Source organism: Myotis myotis, unplaced genomic scaffold, assembly GCF_014108235.1.
Source record: "Myotis myotis isolate mMyoMyo1 unplaced genomic scaffold, mMyoMyo1.p scaffold_m19_p_15, whole genome shotgun sequence".
Classification (NCBI taxonomy): domain Eukaryota; kingdom Metazoa; phylum Chordata; class Mammalia; order Chiroptera; family Vespertilionidae; genus Myotis; species Myotis myotis.
The window spans coordinates 16,282,975-16,304,677 of NW_023416319.1; the positions used below are offsets into that span (position 1 = coordinate 16,282,975).

At 47.4% G+C, this 21,703-nt stretch overlaps 1 protein-coding gene and 1 non-coding gene across 16 annotated transcripts in view; one reads left to right on the top strand and one right to left on the bottom strand.

Moving 5' to 3' along the window:
* Positions 1-21,340, bottom strand: part of SUFU (SUFU negative regulator of hedgehog signaling) — an 87,338-nt gene extending 65,998 nt beyond the window's left edge. For 11 of the 15 annotated variants that reach the window (XR_004972140.1, XR_004972137.1, XR_004972139.1 and 8 more), the window contains exons 1-3: positions 20,952-21,340; positions 16,409-16,543; positions 439-575 (exon numbers count right to left, since the gene is read on the bottom strand). Coding sequence is in view for 10 of the 15 variants with exons in the window: in XM_036336142.1 (XP_036192035.1) it covers positions 439-575; positions 16,409-16,543; positions 20,952-21,133 (454 nt within the window). In the remaining 5 variants the exon portion in view is untranslated. The remainder of the gene's footprint in view (positions 1-438; positions 576-16,408; positions 16,544-20,951) is intronic. The other 4 variants (XM_036336145.1, XM_036336148.1, XM_036336140.1 and 1 more) reach the window with 3 other exon arrangements.
* LOC118670396 lies at positions 3,157-3,263 on the top strand. Its single transcript, XR_004972298.1, has one exon. It is a non-coding gene; the product is annotated as a U6 spliceosomal RNA (small nuclear RNA).
* Positions 21,341-21,703: the final 363 nt, after the last annotated feature.

Sequence of the window (21,703 nt, forward strand, 5' to 3'; positions counted from 1 at the left end):
TCTCTCTCTTCCTGTTCACCCAATCCTTAGTCAAGATTAACACGTGTGCTTACAGCCCCAGAAACTGAGATGGTTTAGGCCGCTGACAGCAGGGAGCAAGGACCATGCTAATTATGGAAAATGGGGCAGACAGAGAAGAGCGAATCCGTTCCATGCCAAGTTGGCATTTGGCTCAATGGGAATCAGAAGCATGGCTGGCAGACTGTAACAAGGACTCAGGGTGTCAGAACAGCAGCACAGACTCTCACTTGCTGCAGAGGTCATAGTGGCATATCCTTCTCCTCCATGTCCCAGGTAGCTTTCCCCCTCATGGTACAAAGGGGTGTAGTGCTCCCAGGAAAGGTCACTCTGCAGACTCAAAGCATACCTGTGAGTTCCCAAAGACAACCAAATCCACGACAGTGAAACCACCAACCAAGCAGCTCTTGGGGCTCTTACCCGATTGGAACACGTATCTGGCCAAGCCCTGCATTAGCTCTGCTGGCCATGTTGGGGGAGCAGACTCCCCTGTTTCTCTCTTCAGACGAAATGTCAACTCAAAGCCAAAACCACTAGGCCCATCTGTTCCTGTAAATCTGAAAGAAATAAAAAGCAAATGTTTTTAGTTCAACTACCTTAGGAAAAAAACAACAATACTGTTTTGAAAGTCTAATAAAAGTTCTCCCTTATTCTTGGTGGCCTCAGCATCCAAACCCCTTAGTCAGAGGAATCTCCCATGTGTGAGCCTTCAGGGCAGAAAGGACCTTAATAAGGAACCAGAAGTCTAGCCTCACCCTCCAGCCAGCTACAGCACTTGTGTATGACCTTGGCCCAGCCAATCAAATTCCCCTCCTGGCACCCTAAATTATGAGTTCCACATTTTGTGGCTCTGGAACATTCCTTTCTGTGTGATTGAGGGCCTAATCTTCCTTATTCACGCTCCATATTCCTTCAAGTTGTTAATAAGCACCTACTAAGTCTGCTAAAATACCAGTCCTGCTGTGTGCTTGTGAGGATGAGACTCTTTCTCTGCTCCCACCTCCACCTTGGCCCACAAGAGTACAAGCCTTGGCCCAGGCTGGCTGGCCTCCAAACTCAGCATTTGCAGATAGGTCCCAGGACAGATTCCAAACACTGGGAGGGCCTGCATTTTTTCCTGAAAACCCAATGTGCATTCATTAATCAGCACATAGGATTCCTGAAATCTGGCACCCCACGTGCACTCTTCAATCACTGGAACCTCAAGGAAGCAAGGTTTGCCTTCTCTTCCCATCCCAGGCGGCCCAGAATGATCAGAGTTACTGCCTCTGTAGCCACAGCCATCACTGTGATGATGAGGCAAGGAACGCCTGCCTCCCTGTCTGCTAGGAAATGCTCAGGAGCCCCAAGTCTCCAGGGAAGTCCCTGGAATGGACTTCTGCTAGAAAGGGCAATTATATGGATTAGAGAGCAAGGCCTGGTTAGGGGATGCAGGGGTGGGGGGAACACCTCCCTAGGTGAGGGGAGCATCAGGGAGAGTTCCTGAGAGCTCAGGAGGTCTGCCAGCATGGTAAGTGTTAAATGTTAAAATGTGTTCATGATATAATTTTCAGTAATTAGATCTTGTACAAACATGAGCTACAGTGATTATACACATGTAAGCTCCTCAGCATACAAATACAAACCATAAACTAAGATGACAGCCCACACCTCCTTGCCAGCCAAGCTACTGGAACAGGCTTGAAACAGAGGGGAGAATTCTGAAGGGATAGTGATAGTCAATGCCCAACCCTGGAATTTCACGTGGCATCTTTCCATCATCATCATTATCACCAACTCCAAGAGACCAGGCCCAGAGACTAGACAGAAAGATATTCAAAGTCTCAGGAGCTCTGACACCAGTCCTACCCTGCTGTGTGCCTGGGTGAACTCAGGCTTCCTGCACATGCTGTGGTGGGGAGATTACCTCTCATAGCTAAGTTCTCTAAAGGACTGGAAAGGAATCCATCCTTAAAGTCACCACGGTCATACCTAATTCTACTCAAAGGAGGTGTCCATGGCTTGCATTTGCTCTGAGCATCTAACAATGTGGGAAACAAAATCCATTTTGAGGGTACACGCCTAGAATTTTGGAGACCATGCTAGAAAATGCTTGGCAGGATGCAGTGTAAACTATTTCTTTCCTTGCTGAACTGCCCTGTTTGGGGGCAATGCCATGCAGGAAGGCTGAGGAAACAGCTAAGCAAATGGAGGCTAGAAGGGCTGCTTCCCCAGGGCTGCAGGTGTGACAGGAGTGTGAAGAGCTGGGGTAATGCAAGATGACTGGGAGCTAAAACTCTACGAAAGGAGCTGGGTTACTAGGTCAAAAGGAAGATTTCAAGCCGCCACCAATTAGAGGCAGCTTTGTAAAATGTATTAGACGATTACTCCGGGGCTTTCATCCTGGGCCAAGCAAAATACATGATTTCTAACCACAAAAACTTGAGAAACAGACTAAAAGAAACACGTTCCTCGGGATGTGCAATAGGGGGAACCCTTGGATGCAGAGAGAAAAAAATAATGCACCCAAGCAGCACCACTTTCCTGAGGAGGGTTGCGCACACACGCACACACACGCACACGCACACACATGCACACACACGCACATGTGCACCATCTGCCTCCACACAGGGTGCTTTACAGGCCAGTCCTATGGTGGGCAGGCCAGCTTTCATGGGACTGACTGGGAGGGGCAGGCCCAGCCAGATGGTCTCCACCTGTGTTTGATTACCACCCACCAGGCTGGCTGGACACAACCTCTAAACTCTGAAACATGAGTTTGGAATGGGCCTGCCTCAGGATAAACACATAACCTGGAGCCTGTCAGGTCTCTTTCGAAGCAGACTGCTCAGGCGATAGCCAAGGGACAGAGTCATTCAGTCTTTAAAGTCCCCTGCGGGGGCCTGGCTTAGTCTGGCTTCCTCAACATGAGAGATTCTCCAGCCAAAGCTGTTTTGTTTGACCAGAGGATGAAGCCCCTTTTCTAGGAGCAGCTGTCCCTCACATCCTCTGAGAAAGGAAAGATGAGAGGAAATTGGCATGTGTGGCAGAAGGTGGGATCTGGGTTAGAGCAAAAAATTTGTGCTAAAAAACTAGGTGGTGGAAAAGGAAGCCATTGGAATTTCTTACAACAGGAATTTTTTTAAAAAATACATTACAGTGCTCGTTTCGGCAGCACATATATTAAAATTGGAACGATACAGAGAAGATTAGCATGGCCCCGGCGCAAGGATGACACGCAAATTCGTGAAGCGTTCCATATTTAAAAAAAAAAAAAATACATTACAGGTTCTCCCCAGTCTGGTAGGGAGTGGGTGAGGGGTTCCAATTGTTTTGTTGCAGAAGAATGAATACGATGGCCCCTCAAAATTGTTTCCAGCTAAAGAACTTCTGATCCTGCTCACTGAGGTGCCCAGGGGACAGGCTGGTTTTGTCCTAGCAATTTGGTGAGCCTAGTCATAGCTGTGCCAGCCTTTAGAGTAACATCAAACCTGCTGACAGGAAGAACATGTGCCTTGAATTCTAGATATAGTTCCCAACCCCTGGAACCTGCCCAAAGGTCTGTCTCAAAGCATCTGACTAAGAAGGTATCACTCGGCCTGGAGGCCAAAATGACCACTAACGTCAGGCAGAAGATGAATAGAAGAGATTTTCCTGACCTTGGATTCCTCCCAGAGCCCTCAAATTAGGCCTTGGATTCTTCCTGACTGCTACGATACTTTGAGTGACAGCCATTATTACAACAGAATTCAGTAAACAATTATTTTTTTTTAAATATATTTTATTGATTTTTTACAGAGAGGAAGGGAGAGAGATAGAGAGTCAGAAACATCGATGAGAGAGAAACATCGATCAGCTGCCTCCTGCACATCCCCCACTGGGGACGTGCCCGCAACCCAGGTACATGCCCTTGACCGGAATCGAACCTGGGACCCTTCAGTCTGCAAGCCGACGCTCTATCCACTGAGCCAAACCGGTTTCGGCCAGTAAACAATTATTAAATAAACATTTGCAAAGATGATGTTTTTATTTTTAACAGTTCACAATTATTGACACTTCATTAGCTATTTTGAAATGGTGTTTGGTAACTACAAAAGTACTATATACTATGTGTAAAATATTGTGAAATTCTTTTGAAATATGTTTATATAGTAATATTCTGACACAGCTAAGATTTTTTAAGATTCCAGCTATAGTATATTAATTTTATATAATCTTAAAAAAAGAAAGAACGTGCCCTGGCCGGTATGCTCAATTGGTTGGAGTGTCATCCCCTGAAAGGTAGCTATTTGATTCCTGGTCAAGGCACATATCCAGGTTGCAGGTTCAATCCTTCGTCAGGGCACATTTGGGAGGCAGCCGATTGATGTCTCTCTTCCTCTCTCTCTCTCTTCCTTTCTCTAAAATCAATTTTTAAAAAATAGAAAACAAGGTGGTAAGGGGGGTTGAGGGTCTAGGGGAAAAGGTGAAGGGATTAAAAAGTACAAATTGGAGGCCGAAACCGGTTTGGCTCAGTGGATAGAGCGTCGGCCTGCGGACTGAAAGGTCCCAGGTTCGATTCCGGTCGGGGGCATGTGCCTGGGTTGCGGGCACATCCCCAGTGGGAGATGTGCAGGAGGCGGCTGATGGATGTTTCTCTCTCATCGATGTTTCTAGCTCTCTATCTCTCTCCCTTCCTCTCTGTAAAAAAATCAATAAAAAAAAAAAAAAAAAAAAAAAAAGTACAAATTGGAAGTTAAAAAATAGTCACAGGGTTAGGTGCAGCATAGGAAATACAGTCGATATTATTGTAGTAACTATGTATAGTGTCAAGTGGGTACTAGACCTATCAGGGGGATCACTTCATAAGTTATATAAATGTCTTACCACTATGCTATACACCTGAAGCTAATATAATATTGAATGTCAACCATAATTGAAACATTTTAAAAGAAATTTAAAAACAAGAGAGAAAGAAAGAAAGAAAGAAAGAAAGAAAGAAAGAAAGAAAGAGAGGGAGGGAGGGAGGGAGGGAGGGAGGGAGGGAGGGAGGGAGGGAGGGAGGAAGGAAGGAAGGAAGGAAGGAAGGAAGGAAGGAAGGAAGGAAGGAAGGAAGGAAGGAAGGAAGGAAGAAAGAAAGGAGAAAGGAAGAAAGAGTAAGAAAAACCCCAACAGCTAAGACTGCACCCTCACACTGAGCTGGAAGTCTGATGAGGCTACAGTGCAGGGCAGTCACATTTGAGGTTTTTCGGTGTTTTGTTTTTGTTAATCCTTACCCAAGGATTTTTTGAGAGAGTGGAAGGAAGAGGGAGAGACAGAGAGAAACACTGATGTGAGAGAGACACATCAATTGGTTGCACCTCCTGCATGCACCCCGACCAGGGCTGGGGAACCTGCAACCAAGGTACATGCCCTTGACCAGAATGGAACCCGGGACCCTTCAGTCCGCAGGCCGACGCTCTACCCACTGAGCCAAACTGGCTAGGGCACCATTGAGTTTTAACTCTTGAGTAGGAGAAGCTTTTTCCACTACATGACATCCAACCAGATTCAGGGAATGCATTTGCCTCACTCAAGTTGATGTTTCCTAAGATCCCTTGCTGGGAGCCAAGGAGCACATTCCCACAGCGTTCCATAAGTTTAAAAATAGTAGCTCCCAGGACTGATTCAGCTGAGAATCCAGCCAAGCAAACTCACCTGGCTCCCAACACTTAAGGTGGCTTAACTCTATCCCAGTGAGCAGAGCTTCCCAAACTGAGACACTAAATTGAACAAAAACACCAAGCCCACAGCAGCTTACCCTTTCTCTGCAGGGTGGTGAAAACTCACAGTTCACTCTCCCCTAGTGGAGACCTACTGTACCTTGTCCCTCTACTCCCAACCACCACCAAAGAACTGAAAGGTCAGTCAGTAGCCTGGGGGATTCCAAGCCAACCTGATGCTCTCTAGGAATTCTGGGCCAAGGAAGAGCCTGGTGCCTGGGCTTCTTGGCATCATTATGACAGCTGCCACACTCTTGGCTTTGGCATAAAGCAACATGTATACAAAGATCTTTTTAAAAATAAAAAAAAGACAGGCTAGGGCTAGGCCAATGGCAGCAAGACCACAGTCTGACTTGGGAAATGAGGTGCCATCTGCATACAGGTGTACAGCTTGGGGACTTCCTGCATACCCAAGAGCCAGGCATTCTTCTCAAGGGCCTTTTGTCCACCTACTATCCTCCAGGACTTTGGGAAGCCAGCTGCCCTAGAAGATTAATATATCTGATTGAGGGTAATGGGAAGAAACAAATCTTTTCAGCATCTCAGTTCCCCAAGGACTGTATTTCTGCATGTTCTGTACATGAGCACATTATGTCACAGCTGAGCAAATGCTAAATGGTAATAATATTCCCATTGCCATCCAAAAAGATAATCAGGCTGAGACATTCAAACACAAACAAGATAAGACAGTATTAAAAAGCAATGAGTCTTCCTCTCAGTCACTATCAAAGTCAGATTCAAATACCTTAATGGCATTTCCTTTGAGCCACTTTTGCTGCTGTTTCCTTTTTAGGGAAATAAAACCATCACTAAACTCTGTTCTCTTGCCTTTGTACCAATGCTGGTCCCACATTACTGCAAAACTTTCCTAAAGCCCCACTTCTAGCCTCCAACACATCATCCCTTTGCTTCCCTCCCCCGTGAACAGATAACTTGTTAAATGTCACACTCTTTACAATGCCTTCAAATTCTCCCACCTCATCTTGCTCCACTACTCTCCTCTCTTACCAAGTCCCAAGCATACAAGCTTTCTTTCTGTTCCTTGGACTCCTTCCTGCCTCAGGGACTTTGCACTAGCTATTTTCACTAACTACCGTCTTCACATGGTTGAATGACCAGAGCATTGTACAGCTTCAGGGAGCACCAACTGCACGGAAAGCCACTGGATGGTTCTGAGCAGAGGAGTGACATGCATGAAATGCTGTGGCCACTGCCCCCGGCTACAGAACTAAGGAACCCACATCAGCAATGTTCCTGCAAAGCTCCAACCTCAAAGCCTCCCTGCTTAGCTACTGCCATCCTTCTGGGCTCCTTCTCTATGCAAAACCCCTGGCTACAGGAATGAGAAACTGCCACACCAGCTTTAAGAGGGCAGGAATCCAGTATGTCTGCAACCCAATATACTGGAAAAACTAGAGCAAGAAGGAAAAGGGGTTAGGGCAAGTGTCATCTGTCTGTTTCCATTATGTTTTTTCCTCTCACCACCAAGTGTTTCTGAAGCATTTGGGAATCAAATCCATCACAGGCAGAAAGCGCAGCCGCCAGCTTGACCCCCTGGGATCGGGAGCCAGGGCCAGGCCCCATTCTTTAGTACTTGCCCCTCCCCACAGGCATGGCTCCCGAGTTCCTGACCTCATGTTGAAAAGCCTGAGATCAGAGTAAGGGAAACTAGTGGTCAGAGGCAGGGTTCCAAGCACTCGCAGGGTCAGTGCTGGAAAAACAAAACATCTCCTTGATTGGCCTTCTTGTGGCAAAGCTGGTCCTATGACCCAAGACTCAAGAAGCCTGAATAACAAGGGAGGGAGTAGGAAGGTAAGGGATCTTTGAAGGCCATTAGCTTTTACTGACATGCAAATAAAGGGCCTGGAGCCCAGTGAACCACATCACTCTGAGAAGCTCCGATAAACCCATATTCTCACTGATAAATGGGCAACTGGCCCCAAACAATCCTGACAACGGTTCTGGTTCTGGGCCACAGGTCTTCTGCTCGCAAAGAGCCCTCCACCAGGCCTCAGGGCATGGCTGCAGAAAAGGAGGCAAGGAGGTCCTGCATGGTGACCTAAGGCTTCGAGGCTGTTAGGCCCACTTCCCCACAATGTTTTCCAGTTAAAGGATCCTTCAGCCAAAAAGACTGGAGGCTCCATGAAGTCCAGGATAGGAGTATGCTGTTCACTACTCTATACTCATGTCCAGAACTGTCTCAACAATGATTATCACTGTAATGAACGAGAGGCCAACCCTCCAAATGAAGGAGAGAGGCTGATGATTAACAATGGGAACCAGGTGTACCACCCAACATCAGGTAGACCCAGTGCCAGGACAGAACAGTGGGCCTCCCTTTTTCCTAGATCCATTGACCAGATCCTGCTGCATACATACAGTATTAGTACATTATTTGATTCTCATATATGTCAGAACGCCTCATGAGCCTAAGATGGTAGCCATTTATTTCAGGCAACTGCCTGAAAAGTATCTCATCCATCTCTTGACATTTGTGCTTGTACTGTGAACCTTCTATAAACCTTGTGTACCAGGAGCCTGGGGCACTCTGTAATCCAGTCTCACATCTTCTGTATCCACACACCCAAGAAAGGGAGAAATAAGGAGGCTCATGGTGTTTACTTCCAGGTGACAATGACCACCAAATCCAAACACTGATCACCTTTTTAAGGGGAAATCAACAAATAGGAACAACATACAGTCTCAGGACTATCACCACCAGGCATGTTAATCTATAGTTAAAGAATCAAAGTACTGCCCAGTAGAAAAAAAAACACAAGGTATTAACTGAGAGGTGGGCAGCCAGCACAGCTGGTACATATACTACCTAAACTGCTCTTCACTTCTATGAGAAGTTAAGCAGCAAAAAAAAAAAATACAATATGGCAATGGGTAGGAGCCATTTTCCCAAACAAATGTGCTGTTTTCAGTATCTGGAAACCTCAGCAGCCGTGAGCCAACTGCATTTAGAAAACAGTGTTAGCCAGGTAGCAGGGAAGCCTTAGAAGATGTTAAGTCCCAAACTGAGGGGACTAACACGAGACAGAAGCCCTACACACACATCTGGGAAAGCATCACTCATGATTAACTGCTTACAGAAACCATCATGAGGACAGATACAGGATCACAAACAAAAGGTGATAGGATTAGGAATTTTTTTTTTCACCCTTCTCTAATTCCCAACATTTTGGGTAAAACAGGTCAACTGTCTTTATAATGAAAAAAGCAAATTTAGCCCTGGCTGGGTAGCTCAGTTAGTTAGAGTGTCATCCTGATACGCCAAGGTTTTGGGTTTGATCTCCAGACAGAACACATATAAGAAGCAATCAATGAATGCATAAGTAAGTAGAACAACAGATTAATGTTTCTCTCTCTCTCTCTCCCCTTCCCCTTCCCCTTTCCCCTCTCTCTCTAAAATCAAGAAGAAAAAAGGCAAATTTGTAACTAAAAGGTGCCAGCAATAATGGATAGAACAGGAAAAGTATAGGCCAGGAAAATTTTGTATTTTGGAAAATCCTTTTGATCTCATTCACCAAGACAGAGAGTTTGAGGTCTGGCTGGGGCCTCAAGGAGCCTGGTGTACTCTTCTCTCATTTAAGGCAAGGTTAAGCTCACTAGGGTCTGCAGTTGACAAATCTTTCTATATTTTGTTTTGGAGGACACAATGAATCGTGAACCTTGGGATTGAGGATATAAGCCTCAGTACCAGCTACAGACTTTACAGAAGATACCATCATTGGGGAAAAGAAGGTTTAGAACTCATGAGCCAGCCCCAGTTAAAATCAACAAAGATGGAATTCAGACGTGGACCTAGCACCTACTCAGGGGAACTAACTCACTTAATGGCTTGAAAAGTAGCCAAAAGGAAAATATTCCAGAAAACATAATTAGCTCCACTGTCTGAACTCATCCTGTGAGAAAAAGTATATGTGGTCAGGAGTGGAGTGGGTACAGGAGGAGGAGAGAAACAAAAACAAAGATATGTCACCGCAGAATAGATACAGACAGCAGACAAGTATATGAAAAGATGTTCAACATCTCACGTCATTAGGAAATTGTAAATTAATACAACAATAAGATACCACTCCACCACTATTAGAATGGCTAAAATCTAAAAAACTGACAATAACAAATGCTGGTGGGACACAGAATGAGAGGAACGCATTCATTGCTGGTAAAAATGAAAAGGTACCGTACTTACTTTGGAGGAGAGTTTGTCAGCTTTTTACAAAGCTAAACACAGTCTTATCACATGGTCCAGCAATTTAACCTTAATGAGTTTAAAATTTATGTACACAAAAACCTATATATGAGTGTTTATGACAGTTTTATTCTATTCAAAATTGCCAAAATCAATCAAGATATCAGGATATCAAGATATCCTTCAATATGTGAATGGATAAACTATGGCACAAACATACACTGAAATATTAATCAGTGATAAAAGGAAAAGCATTATCAAGTTCCCAAAAGACAAGGAGAAACCTTAAATGCATATTGCTTAGTGAAAGAAGTCAGTCTGAAAAGGCTACTTTACTTATGATTCCAACTATATAATATTTTGGAAAAGGCAAAACTGAAGAGACAGTAAAACAGTCAGTGGTTGCCAGAGGTTTGGGAGGACGGAGAAAGGCATAAATAGGCAAAGCACAAGTCACTTTTAGGGCAGTGAAACTATTCTGTATGACACTGTAATGGTGGGTACAAAATATGTATTTGTTGAAACCCACAGAACTGCATAACATAAAGAGAGAATCCTAATGTAGGAACATTAGTTAATACATTTTTAGGGCTCTCTAATGTAGGGACATTAGTTAATAACAATGTTATTAGTACTGGCTCATCAGCTGTAACAAATGAACCATGCTAATGCAAGATCCTATATAATAAAAGCCTAATATGCAAATTGTCCCCTCCTGCAGTTGCTCAACTGGGAGTTCCACTGCTCACTATGATGTGTGCTGACCACCAGGGGGCGGCGCGGAACATGGTGGGCACCAACGATGACCTAGTGCTGGATGGCAGCCAATGGCAGTGGAGGTGGAGGTGTTGCTGCCCAATGGGCCCCAACAAAAGCAGGACTGCAGCGGGATGGTGGAGCAGGTGAGCAGGTGGTGCCAGACCAAGGCAGGTGCAAGTGGGAGCCCAGTCGCACCACCTTTGGCCCGCAGACGGTGCAAGCAGTGGTGGCAGCAGAGGAAAGGGCTGCCACCTGGCGCCTAGGCACTGAGGGAGCGTAGCGGGGGGAGGGGGGTCTCCCACAACCGATCGCCCCACAGGCGGGATGGTGGAACAGGTGAGGGGGCAGGGCCAGGCCAAGGTGGGATGCCAGGTGGGGCGCCAGGTGGGGCTGCGGGGCGCAAGCTGGGGCTGCAAGCCTGGGGGTGCGAGCTGAGGCCTGATCCCCATAGGCTATCCCGAGGGACCCCACCCATGCATGAATTCATGCACTGGGCCTCTAGTATGAAATAATAAGGGAAACTATAAGCAGAGAAGAGAAAGGGTATGTGGGAACTCTTTATACTATCTGTTCAATTTTCTGTAAACCTAAAACTACTCTAAAAATAAAGTCTACTAATTTAAAAAACCATTACAGAAACAAAAATGTTTTTTAAAAATGATATGAAAATCTATCTATAATAATAAAAGTGTAATATGCTAATCAGACTGGACGTCCTTCCAGACAACCTTCCAAACGAGGGGAAGGGGAAGGGGAAGGGGAAGGGGAAGAGGAAAGGAAAGGGAAGGGGAAGGGGAAGAGGAAGGAGAAGGGAAAGGGGAAGGGGGAGGGAAAGGGAAAGGAAGAGAAGGGAAGGCAAGGGGAAGGGTGAGGACTACTAGAGCAGGAGTCCCTGAGTTTATAGCTCAGCTCCAGCACTCACTAGCTAAGCATATAAGTTCCTCAACATCTTTGTGCCTCAGTTTCCTTGGAAAATAATAATAATCCCTACCCCATAAAGATAGTGAAGATAAAATGAGTTCATATAAAATACTAAGAATAGTGCTTGCACACAGTAAAAACTGTTTGCTATTATTACATTTTTTAAGTCTCTTGAAGCACTGAAGATCACAGGGTAAGAGAAGCAGCTTCAAAGCCACAGAAGTCAGATAAAGCCAAAAGCTGTTTCCAGCCCCAATCCACACTATCTTCTTTCCCAGCCACTGCCATTTCTTACCAAATAGATGTTGGGGTTTCCAGGGACAGGAGTTAGGTATATGACTTCTCATTGTCTCCCAACCCCAACATATCATCTTCTCCAACATTCTGCTCGTATTGGGAACTTGACATAGCTTTGCTGGTGGGGTGTGCTGCACAGTCCAACAACCTGGGCATATGCCCTTGACCAGAATCAAACCCGGGACCCTTCAGTCCGCAGGCTGACGCTCTATCCACTGAGCCAAACTGGCTACGGTGTCCTCTAAGACTTTTTAAAGTGAGTTTGACTGGGCCAGCTCAAGGAACCTCTTCCCACTGTCCCCTTAGTGCTGAGGGGACAATTTGGAATCACTACCCCATGGAGGAAGAGCTAATCTATGCTGCAAATGAAATGCTTGATAAAGGATGAAACCACACATCTGCACAGATCTGCTGGAACCCCACAATGCCTTAGGTGTTCCTGTGATTACCAAAGAAAAGAAAGTCTCAACATTTCAAAAGCAGAGATCTGAGGCCTGAAATCCGACCCAGAGTGGTGGTTTCAGCTTCAGAAAGAGCTCTAGCCCCACTGCTGGCCCCTACTCCCACCCTGGGCTAAAACCAAGGGTGCCCTGCTCTTTCCAGGGAGCCCAGATTCCCTGCCCTTAGCAGATAGCAGTCACCGTGTCACACCAACAGTCATCCTGAAACTAAACACCTCTGAGGGAAAGGCAGTGGGACCAAAGCTTCAGGGAGGCCTGCCCTCCAATGAGCCTACACCAGTGATGGCGAACCTTTTGAGCTCGGCGTGTCAGCATTTTGAAAAATCCTAACTTAACTCTGGTGCCGTGTCACATATAGAAATTTTTTGATATTTGCCACCATAGTAAAACAAAGATTTATATTTTTGATATTTATTTTATATATTTAAATGCCATTTAACAAAGAAAAATCAACCAAAAAAATGAGTTCACGTGTCACCTCTGACACCCATGTCAGGTTCGCCATCACTGGCCTACACGGCACTTCCTCAGCCTGCTGTGCCCAGCTGGGGGAAGGGCGGGGACCTGCCCTCAGTGTGTGCTTACAGAAGCAGTCCAGTTGTTAGCCTCATGAGAGCTCTGGGATGAAAGCAAATGCCCAACCAGAGAGGAAACCATGCTCTCAGGGCAGGTGTGTTATGGCAAAGGCAGGATTTCCACTGGAAACCCTAGGGGATGAAATGGCACAAAAAGTTCCTGCAAACTAAGCTTGTAAGAAGGAAATTAGCATTTCCCATCTGTAGAGGACCAAGACCACACAAAACAACAAGTGAAAAAGTTAATCTGTATCCAGTGTTTTAATAAATAACTCATTCCATGCAGAGCCCAGCTGCAAGGCACCTGTGGGGAAAAGGCAAAACCTGAGGCAGCCATAGAAAACCAGTCACCAGCAATTCCAGTCCCCAAGGGGGGCAAGAACAACTCCAAACTCCATGGACATCCCTGCCGAGAAGCCAGCGTTTGTGGCGGAGAGCCCACATCAACCATGCAGTAGAGGAGGTGTGGGCTCTACCCTGTGGTGCTGCCACCCTTTGGGCCAACACCACACAGAGCTGTCTTTGGAACCAGCCGACGCGTATAGCAGATGACCTGCCCAGTGGAATCTCATCAGGGAAGTCTGCCTGAGATCACAAATACTCTACACCTAGACAGCTGAGTGCGTTGTGGTTAGGCCGGTTGTAGCACCAGGGGCAGCCCCAAATCCTCACACAGAGAAACACCTCTTGCACGGCCCCACAAATCTCTACAGTCCAGTCCACAGCTGCCTGGGCACAAAGGAAAAGCCAGAGCTGCAAGCTTCCGACAAGCATTTGGCAGCTGACGTTCAGCTGTCTCACACCTCCCAAGTCCAGGCAAGAGCAACAGGACAGTCTCTGCTGCTGAAGTCAGTTGGGAGTAGCCTTAGGGTCCGCAGAAAAGCACTCCATTCTCCCCTGCGGCTGCCCCGAGCTGGAACTTGTTCCATCTCTCCAACTTCAGAAACAGCCTCTTGAGAACCTTTTAATCCAAACAAGTGCTCTCTTGTCCTGTTTCCTTTCATGAATGTAAATAGGGAAAAAACTTGGATGGAACTAGCCATCTGAGGGCTCATCCAATCAGCTTACTCTTCACCCTTTTTTAGGGATACCAGGATGGGGCTCCTCTCCTGCCCCCAAAGCAAGCATGCCAGGGGCAAGAAGAAATGCAGGGCTTCTGCTTGTCTACCCTCAACAAGTTGTGAGGAGAAGGAAAAATATTAATGGGAGGAGGTACCCAGTAGACATTTAATATATGCTGTGGATTAATTAAAATGGAAAGGCAGCCCTAGCTGGTTTGGCTCAGTGGATAGAGCATAGGCCTGCGGGTCAAAGGGTCCCAGGTTCGATTCTGGTCAAGGGCACATGCCCGGGGTTGCTGGCTCGATCCCCAGTAGGAGGCGTGCAGGAGGCAGTCAATCAATGATTCTCTCTCCTCATTGATGTTTCTATCTCTCTCTCCCTCTCCCTTCCTCTCTGAAATCAATATATACATATATATATATATATATTTTTTTTTTTTTTTTTTTTTTTTAAAGTTTGCTTGTATCATCATCTTAAAGACAAATGCCCCATACACTCCTTTCTTCCCAGTCATGAGAGAGAGCATAGAACAGCGGGGATGTCAGGAGATCCTGCTGCTCGCCTTAGCTTGCCGTATGGCCTTTGGCAGGCTGCTGGACTTACCTCACCTGTACAGCTAAGGGAGGTGGGCTACATCAGTGTTCCCTATTTATCTGTGACAATAAATAACACTGAGTCACACTTTTTAAAAAAGTTCCCTTTTCAATTCTCTTTCAGTTTTTCTAATCATGTCTGGTGCCAGGTTCCATTCGGTATTAGCATATCTTTTTTTTCCTTAAATATTTTTTTATTGATTTCAGGGAGGAAGGGAGAGGGATAGAAAGATAGAAACATCAATGCTGAGAGAGAATAATAATTGATCGGATGCCCCTGAACACCCCACATTGGGGATCGAGCCTGTAACCCAGGCATGTGCCCTGACCGGGAATTGAACCATGACCTCCTGGTTCATAGGTCGACGCTCCACCTCTGAGTCACACGGGCTGGGCTTAACATATTTTTTTAATACCTCTCTCATATTTCTTGCTAATCTCTTGAACAAAGAGAAAGGTGGCTTCAGGCTTAGAATATTCTATGACAGGCCACAGTATTAAGCTAGAATTTAATAACATTCATTTGTTATTACTGTGTTTATTTCCATAACTACCTTTAATTGATAACAAATGATATTGGTTTCCATATATGATAGTGATTTAACTTTTAAAGATTTATTTATATCAATTTTTAAAAGGAGGGTTAGTTTACAGAGAAGACACAGCAGATAATATTCTAGAGGTGGCAAAAATTATGTAGGCAGCACTACAAGTTTGGAAACATGGGGCTAGAAGATTTTTAAAGCCTCTCTCAGTCCTCAAAGTGAATGTTGGTGTCCTAAAGTGTCAGGTGCAGGTCTCAGCCCAGCCCCCTTCTTACAAGATTCCTCTCAAACTTCACCTCCTTCCTGGAGCTTCTGATCCCACAGGCTGATTAACAGTCACTCGCTCCACTCTGCTCCCAGAGCATGTTCCATTGTAGCATTTATTACTCAGTACTATAACCATCTCTTTAAGCTTCCTTCCCTTCGAGAACAGGAGCTCAATACAAGAATTATGTCTCGGGATTTTATTCCCAACACATTTATTATGATGTTCTGTATCTGTTACAAAATAGGTGCTTGATGAATGTATGCTGAATAAATGAACCAATGCTTCTGGCCTTTTTTCACTGAATGAGAAGACAAAAGACAATGGAAGAAGAATGTTGCCAGAAATTCACTTGCCATAATTCCAATTTAACACCTCTTAGCACTTATGCTAGAAGGTAGAACGCTCACCTTTCTTACCTCAGCTTTGAGCACTAAATTAAACAAGAATCCATGAATCTGTTTCAAAGAGGAAGTAGGTAAAATGGATGGAGGGACAGAGATGGCTATAGAGATGGATATATTCGTGATGAAGCAAGTAGAGTAAAATGTTAATGGTAAAATTTAGGTAATGGGTATATGAGTATTCACTATGAAATTCTTCAACTTCGCTTTATGTTTAACATTTTTCATAATAAGCTAGCGGAGGGGGGAAGGGGGGAGAGAAGAAGTAGACTTAAAAGCATCAACACAAATTCTGAATCATAGCTATGCTGCCTGTCCTCTGAGCTCAAACACCAGAGCAAGCTTGGAAAAACCTGGTAGTTTTAGAACTCTAGCTCATCATCGACACTTTCCTGCACCAGGTAAGCAGAGCTCCGGTGCTGACCTGGACCACGTTGGCACAAGGAGATATAGGCAGAGGACAGACACTCAGAGGTACCAACCCCACAGGACTATGACATCATCATCCCTACTCAGGAAAACCTCAGAGAAAAGGTTCAAGGCTAAGGAACAGGCAGGTGAAGGGTAGGCAAGTGGCACACACTCACTCATGGACTCTGCTGTCACCATAGAGGTCGCTGAGGCCGAAGCTGATGTAGTGCCAGTGTTCGGGGATGTTGGCAGAAGGGCTCCCCACGTTCCTGTACATGCTAACATAATCCAAGGGGTCTGGGCCACCCAACCTGCAAAAGACAAAACACGGGGTTGTTAGTGTGAACCTGAAAGCAGACAGTGTGAAGCTAAGGGATGTCTTACAAACCTAAAGGGCCCCAAACTGAAGGAGCCTGGGCTGAACAATGACTGACGGGAGGCCACACCTCTCTGGGATAAGACCATGGGATGGGTGGCCAGAAGTTGCCCAATTCCCCAAGCACGACAGACTCCTTTCTCCTATCCCCAACAGGTAGGACCTCTTTTAGAAATAAAACAGACTGGATGGTTGCCCCTTTTGCTTCCTCCTGTTTCAAATTACCAATCCCAAATGGGATTGGCAGGGATTCTCTCTCCTTCATGGTGCCTGTAAATATGTCATGCTTCAAGGCAAGAGGTCCGTCCTTCAGTCAATCCAATTGGCCTCTGTTGAAAGTCCATCCTTAGCATCCCCAATGGGCACTGTTCCTGGAAGCAGAGGCTCAGCTTCATTCTTGCCTCTGAGACAGACTATAATGTGCCCTATGTTAATTCCAGTTTGTTGTAAACAAACCCAATGCCTCCAGACCCATGCCTGCACCCCACAGACAAAGCTGGTTGTTTGGGGAATTTTTTTTAATCCTTGCCCAAGGACATTTTTTATTGATTGATTAAGAGGAAGAGAGGGGGGAGAGGGGGAGAGAGACATCAGTCAGTAGCCTCCTGCACATGCCCTGACCGGCCAGGGATCGAACCTGCAACCTAGGCATGTGCCCTGTCTGGGAATCGGACCTACAACCTTTTGGTGTACAGGACAATGCTCCTATCAACTGAGCCACACCGGCCATGGCCCAAAGCTGGTCTTTTATCCTACAAGTGACAAAGGCCAAACTTGGGCTAGCTCACCTCTGCACAGATAAAGATAACTGCAGCAGAAGCCAGGCTGAGCCCTGTGAGCTCCAGGATCTGGAAAATGATCCTAGGAGGTTACCATCTCAAAGTCAGAACTGGCACATTAAATTATTTGGGGCCTCTGAGGACCACATTAAACTTCCCACATAATTCCAACAGAAAGGCAGTTGAGGAAGAGATTCAGTCATTACCTCACTCTGAGGATTTAATTCAATAAGGGTTCCCTTTAGTAGGGCAATTAGTGCTCTTTTTAAAAAAAAAAAAAATCCTGCTTTTCTTCAGAATGGATAGGGAAACTGGTAGACTTGAGAAACAGATGAAATAAATGGAAACCATCAGTGGAAGGAAGTCTGCATTTAGCCCACAAACACTCTGCATTTGAGCTGCCTCGGACAGCTGACTGTTCCACAGACTACAAAAACGTTGCTGGACACTGATGGAGTGCGCTTTGCAACTGGGTTCATGTGCTAAAGGAACACTAACCACCAAATAAAAGGCATGCTATGTGTGATCCCAGCAAGCATGCCAACACCATGCAATTAAAGCACTATTTAAAACCAGCAGGTCTGGTTTCATCCTCTTTGCCAGGATATTATTTGCTCTTGTAAAAATCCTTATTCTCTGCTAAGAAATGCTAAGTTATTTATAAAACTTGTAAGAAAGTTGCTACAAATAGCTTAGAATCTCAACTGAGTGGATTAGGGAAAAGGACAAATCTCCCTGTCTTTCCTTAACTCAGATTTTGCCAAAATCATTTGACTAATTCCACAACCAGCTGGATTTAGGGGAGCTTGTCGGGGAGGGAGGAGAGAAAAGAGCAGCTTACTCTGAAAGGACCCTAGGAGAGTGCACAGCCCAAGAGCAGATGGGAGTGACTACAGGCTCCACGTGTGCTCCACTGTCCTGCTGCAGAACCCCAGTCCTACCCCTCCTTCAGCTTCGGTCCACCCAGCAACAAGTGGCAAAACTGCATTCACCATTCCATGCTTCCTCTGCCGCGCCACCACAACCCTCTTTCTGGCCAAGTCTCCCAGGAAGTACTCTCAAGGAGAGAGATTTTACCCTAAAACTCTAACTGCAGGGAATGACCAAGAGTCAGACCAAATGAACCTCATCCCCAAGCACAGATAGTTCTGTTCTACTTGCTCGGAAACCTGATGGGAAGCAGATGAGTCTGTAGAACATTTTCATGTTTTGTGCTTAGATAAAGATGTTATCCGAGGACCCAGCACCCTTCAACTTAATTCCTTGAACACCTGACTCACTCCCCAAGGCAGCTGCAGGGCTGGAGTAGCCCCAGAGCACAAGCTCTGCCTCTCTGCTTCTGATCCCTACTCACTTAAGTCTCAGCTTTCAGAATGTCCTTGCTGACCAGGGTCCACTAGCCAAGAGCCACCCTTCCGTTGCAAGGAAAGGAACCCCCAGGTACACTGGGCCACAGCCAGACCCAGGCAGCCTCGGTCAGTCATCCTGTTACGAGAACTGAAGAGGCCTTAGTGGAATCCCAAATGTGAGGTACATCGATGAATTAATTTCAGGGTCTTAATCATGCAAAATCCTCCAAACCTAGAAAGAACTAGTTGCCAAGCTGTCCCCTCTTACATTTTTCCACGTCTAGGAAGCATTTCTAATTGCAAAGAATTCTGTACAGTTGCCTTTATTCGTCATTAGAATTTAGTCTATCTCTGAAAATAAGTCCTGCCTGGTTAACAAGCTTGCAGCAGGGGAAAAAAAAAAAAAGTTGCCCAAACTAGTCTTTGTCCTTTGCCTATGCTTCCATACCTTTTACACACAACTCTATCCTTCATGGCCACTTGGAGACAAAGACAGTTGCCCAAGTCTGTGTAGCAATTTCTCTTTACACTCAAATGAGGCCTGAACAAACAGCATGGCAGAGCCAGGCCCACTTTTCTCATGACACAATCCAGTAAAGTTCATCACAATCCGTATTTAACTACAGAGGTGCAATTAGAATGGGGATTAAGTTATCAAGAGCTGCTTTTCATTCGGAAGCTCTCTTCATACACTCGTCCCAACCAAAGAGCAGCCTGCTTGCCAGAGAGAACTGTACCACTGGCCACACCTCCCGGCTGCTCCCCGCAGCCCTCCCTAAGGAGCAGGTGGCTGGTCCTCCACGCTGTCCGCCTCTTCACATGCTCCCATCAACACAGGGAGCTGGTTCCAGTCCTATGGAGCCTACCTTCTGCCATTACTGGAGGAAGACACTGTCCTGGAGGAGAGAGACTCGGACCGAAAGAGAGAGGCAACCAGAAAAGACATCCCCTCACTTCCCCCTTCAGGTCTACCCTATGGCCACACCCCAAGCAGCTGCCTGAACAATCTTTCAGGACTCAATGAAGGGGCCATCTTAACACAGTGCCTGCAAGAATGTGGTTCCAGACATATTCAACCCATCCCGCAGTCAACTTGTGGTCCAGAAAGATCATGAAGGTAGGCTCTTTCTTTCCCACGGTTCCCAGAGGCTGCAGGATGAAACAGGAATGGGAAACGAGAACAGACCATTCCTACCCCCAGGCCAGCCCATCTGTAAAAGGTCTGATCCTCAACAGAGACGCTAAAGAGATTCCCTGGGAAACGGCTGCCTACATCCTGAAGCTGGCGGCTAGGAAGCGCCTCCACATCTCACCGCCTCCCTTCCACGCTGTCCGAGGCCCACATTGTCAGTACGTGCTCCGGTCCCCTTCGATCCTCAGCCAAACCCTGGGCCTCCCTGGTCCTGCCTCTGTCCTCGCCAATGTCTTAAAGGAAAGCAGCTGCAGAGCGAGAGGGAACTGTGCGGAGTTAGCACAAAGTTTATCGGGAAAAGTTGTTTGGTGGAACTTCCAACACAAAAGCACTGCACCGATAGGATGTCTGAGCTCACTAGGAGTATCAAAAGGGTGCCCTCCTCCTCCTCCTCCTCCTCCTCCTCCTCCTCCTCCTCCTCGCTTCACCAGCGCAACGCTCACAGCCAGCGCCCCTCCTCACCCAACGCGGAGCCCGGCTCCCCAGACCCGCCTCTGAGCCCGTGCAGCCCCGTGCCCTGCAGCCCCTCCGGCCGCGCGCCTCCGAAGCCCTCCCCACTGCTCCCCAGACCCCGCCTCGCCTTCCCACTCCCACCCCCGCCCCCCACCCCGCCCCCGCCCCAGTTCAGCCGCAACCCCCTCCAGGCTTCCCCTCGCCCACTAATGACCCCCTCCAGGCGCCCCCTCCTTCCACCACGTTTACAGTTCCTCTCTCCTATCGATGCCCCTCGGCTCCTGCGCACACCCCCATTCACTCCATTCTCCAAGTCCCAGTTAACCCTTCCACCTCCCCACCCGCGTTAGCCATTCGCTACCCGCAGTCTTCTTTAACCCCTTTGTCCCCATTCCTAACTTGAGCCTTAACTCCTTCCCTCCCAGCAGGAAGCCCTTCTTCCAAGTGCTTTAACCATCCTCCCCCTCCTCCTCCTCCTCCTCCTCCGCCCCCTCCCCCGCAAATGACTTCGCCCCGGGCGCTTACACTCCCCCAGCCCGCCGCTCGGGACTCCCGCGGCCCGGGGCGTACCAGTACTTGACGATAGCTGTGACCTGGAGCGGGTTCGGCTGGTCGGGGTAAAGGCGGCGGCACTCTCCGTAGATGGCGTGCAGTCCTGGGGGGAAGAGCGAGGCGAAGGCCGGCGGGGCAGTCGGGCCAGGGGCCGGGGGCGCGGTGGGGCCGGGGGCGCCGCTAGGCCGCAGCTCCGCCATCCCCGCGCGGCGAGCGCTGGGAGGACCCGGGAGGACGGCCGAGCGGGAGCGCACTGACGCGCGGGCGGGCGGCCCCCGTCGGTGTACCTCCCCGAGGCGCTGGGGGCTGCAGCGAGGTCCAGGGTCCGCGCCTGCGCGCGGCGAACCGTCCGCCCAGGCCGCGGCCGCCGCAGAGCGGGCCAGAGTGCCTTGGGGGCCGCGGGCCGCTCGAGGGGGCGGGGCACCGGCGCGCCCCAGCCCGGATCCCATTAGCTGATGTCTGTGCCAGTCACCGGAGCGGCGTGCCTGGGCAGTAGGTGTCTCCTCCCTCTCCCTGCGTTTGAGGCGTCCCAAAGCTCTTGGCCTCCCCCTAGTGTTAGGAGGAACCCAGGTTTAAATAGAGATGTGCAGGCATCCTTCGGAGGTGCTAGGGTCCCACAAAAGCACTGGCAAGTACGCCAACAAAGGACTTGTCACTGGTTTGCTGACACGCAACCCATATTTATTTAAACATAAACTAGAGGCCCGATGCACGAAATTCGTGCACTGGGGAGAGGGGGTGCCTCAGCCCAGCCTGCGCCCTCTCCAAGT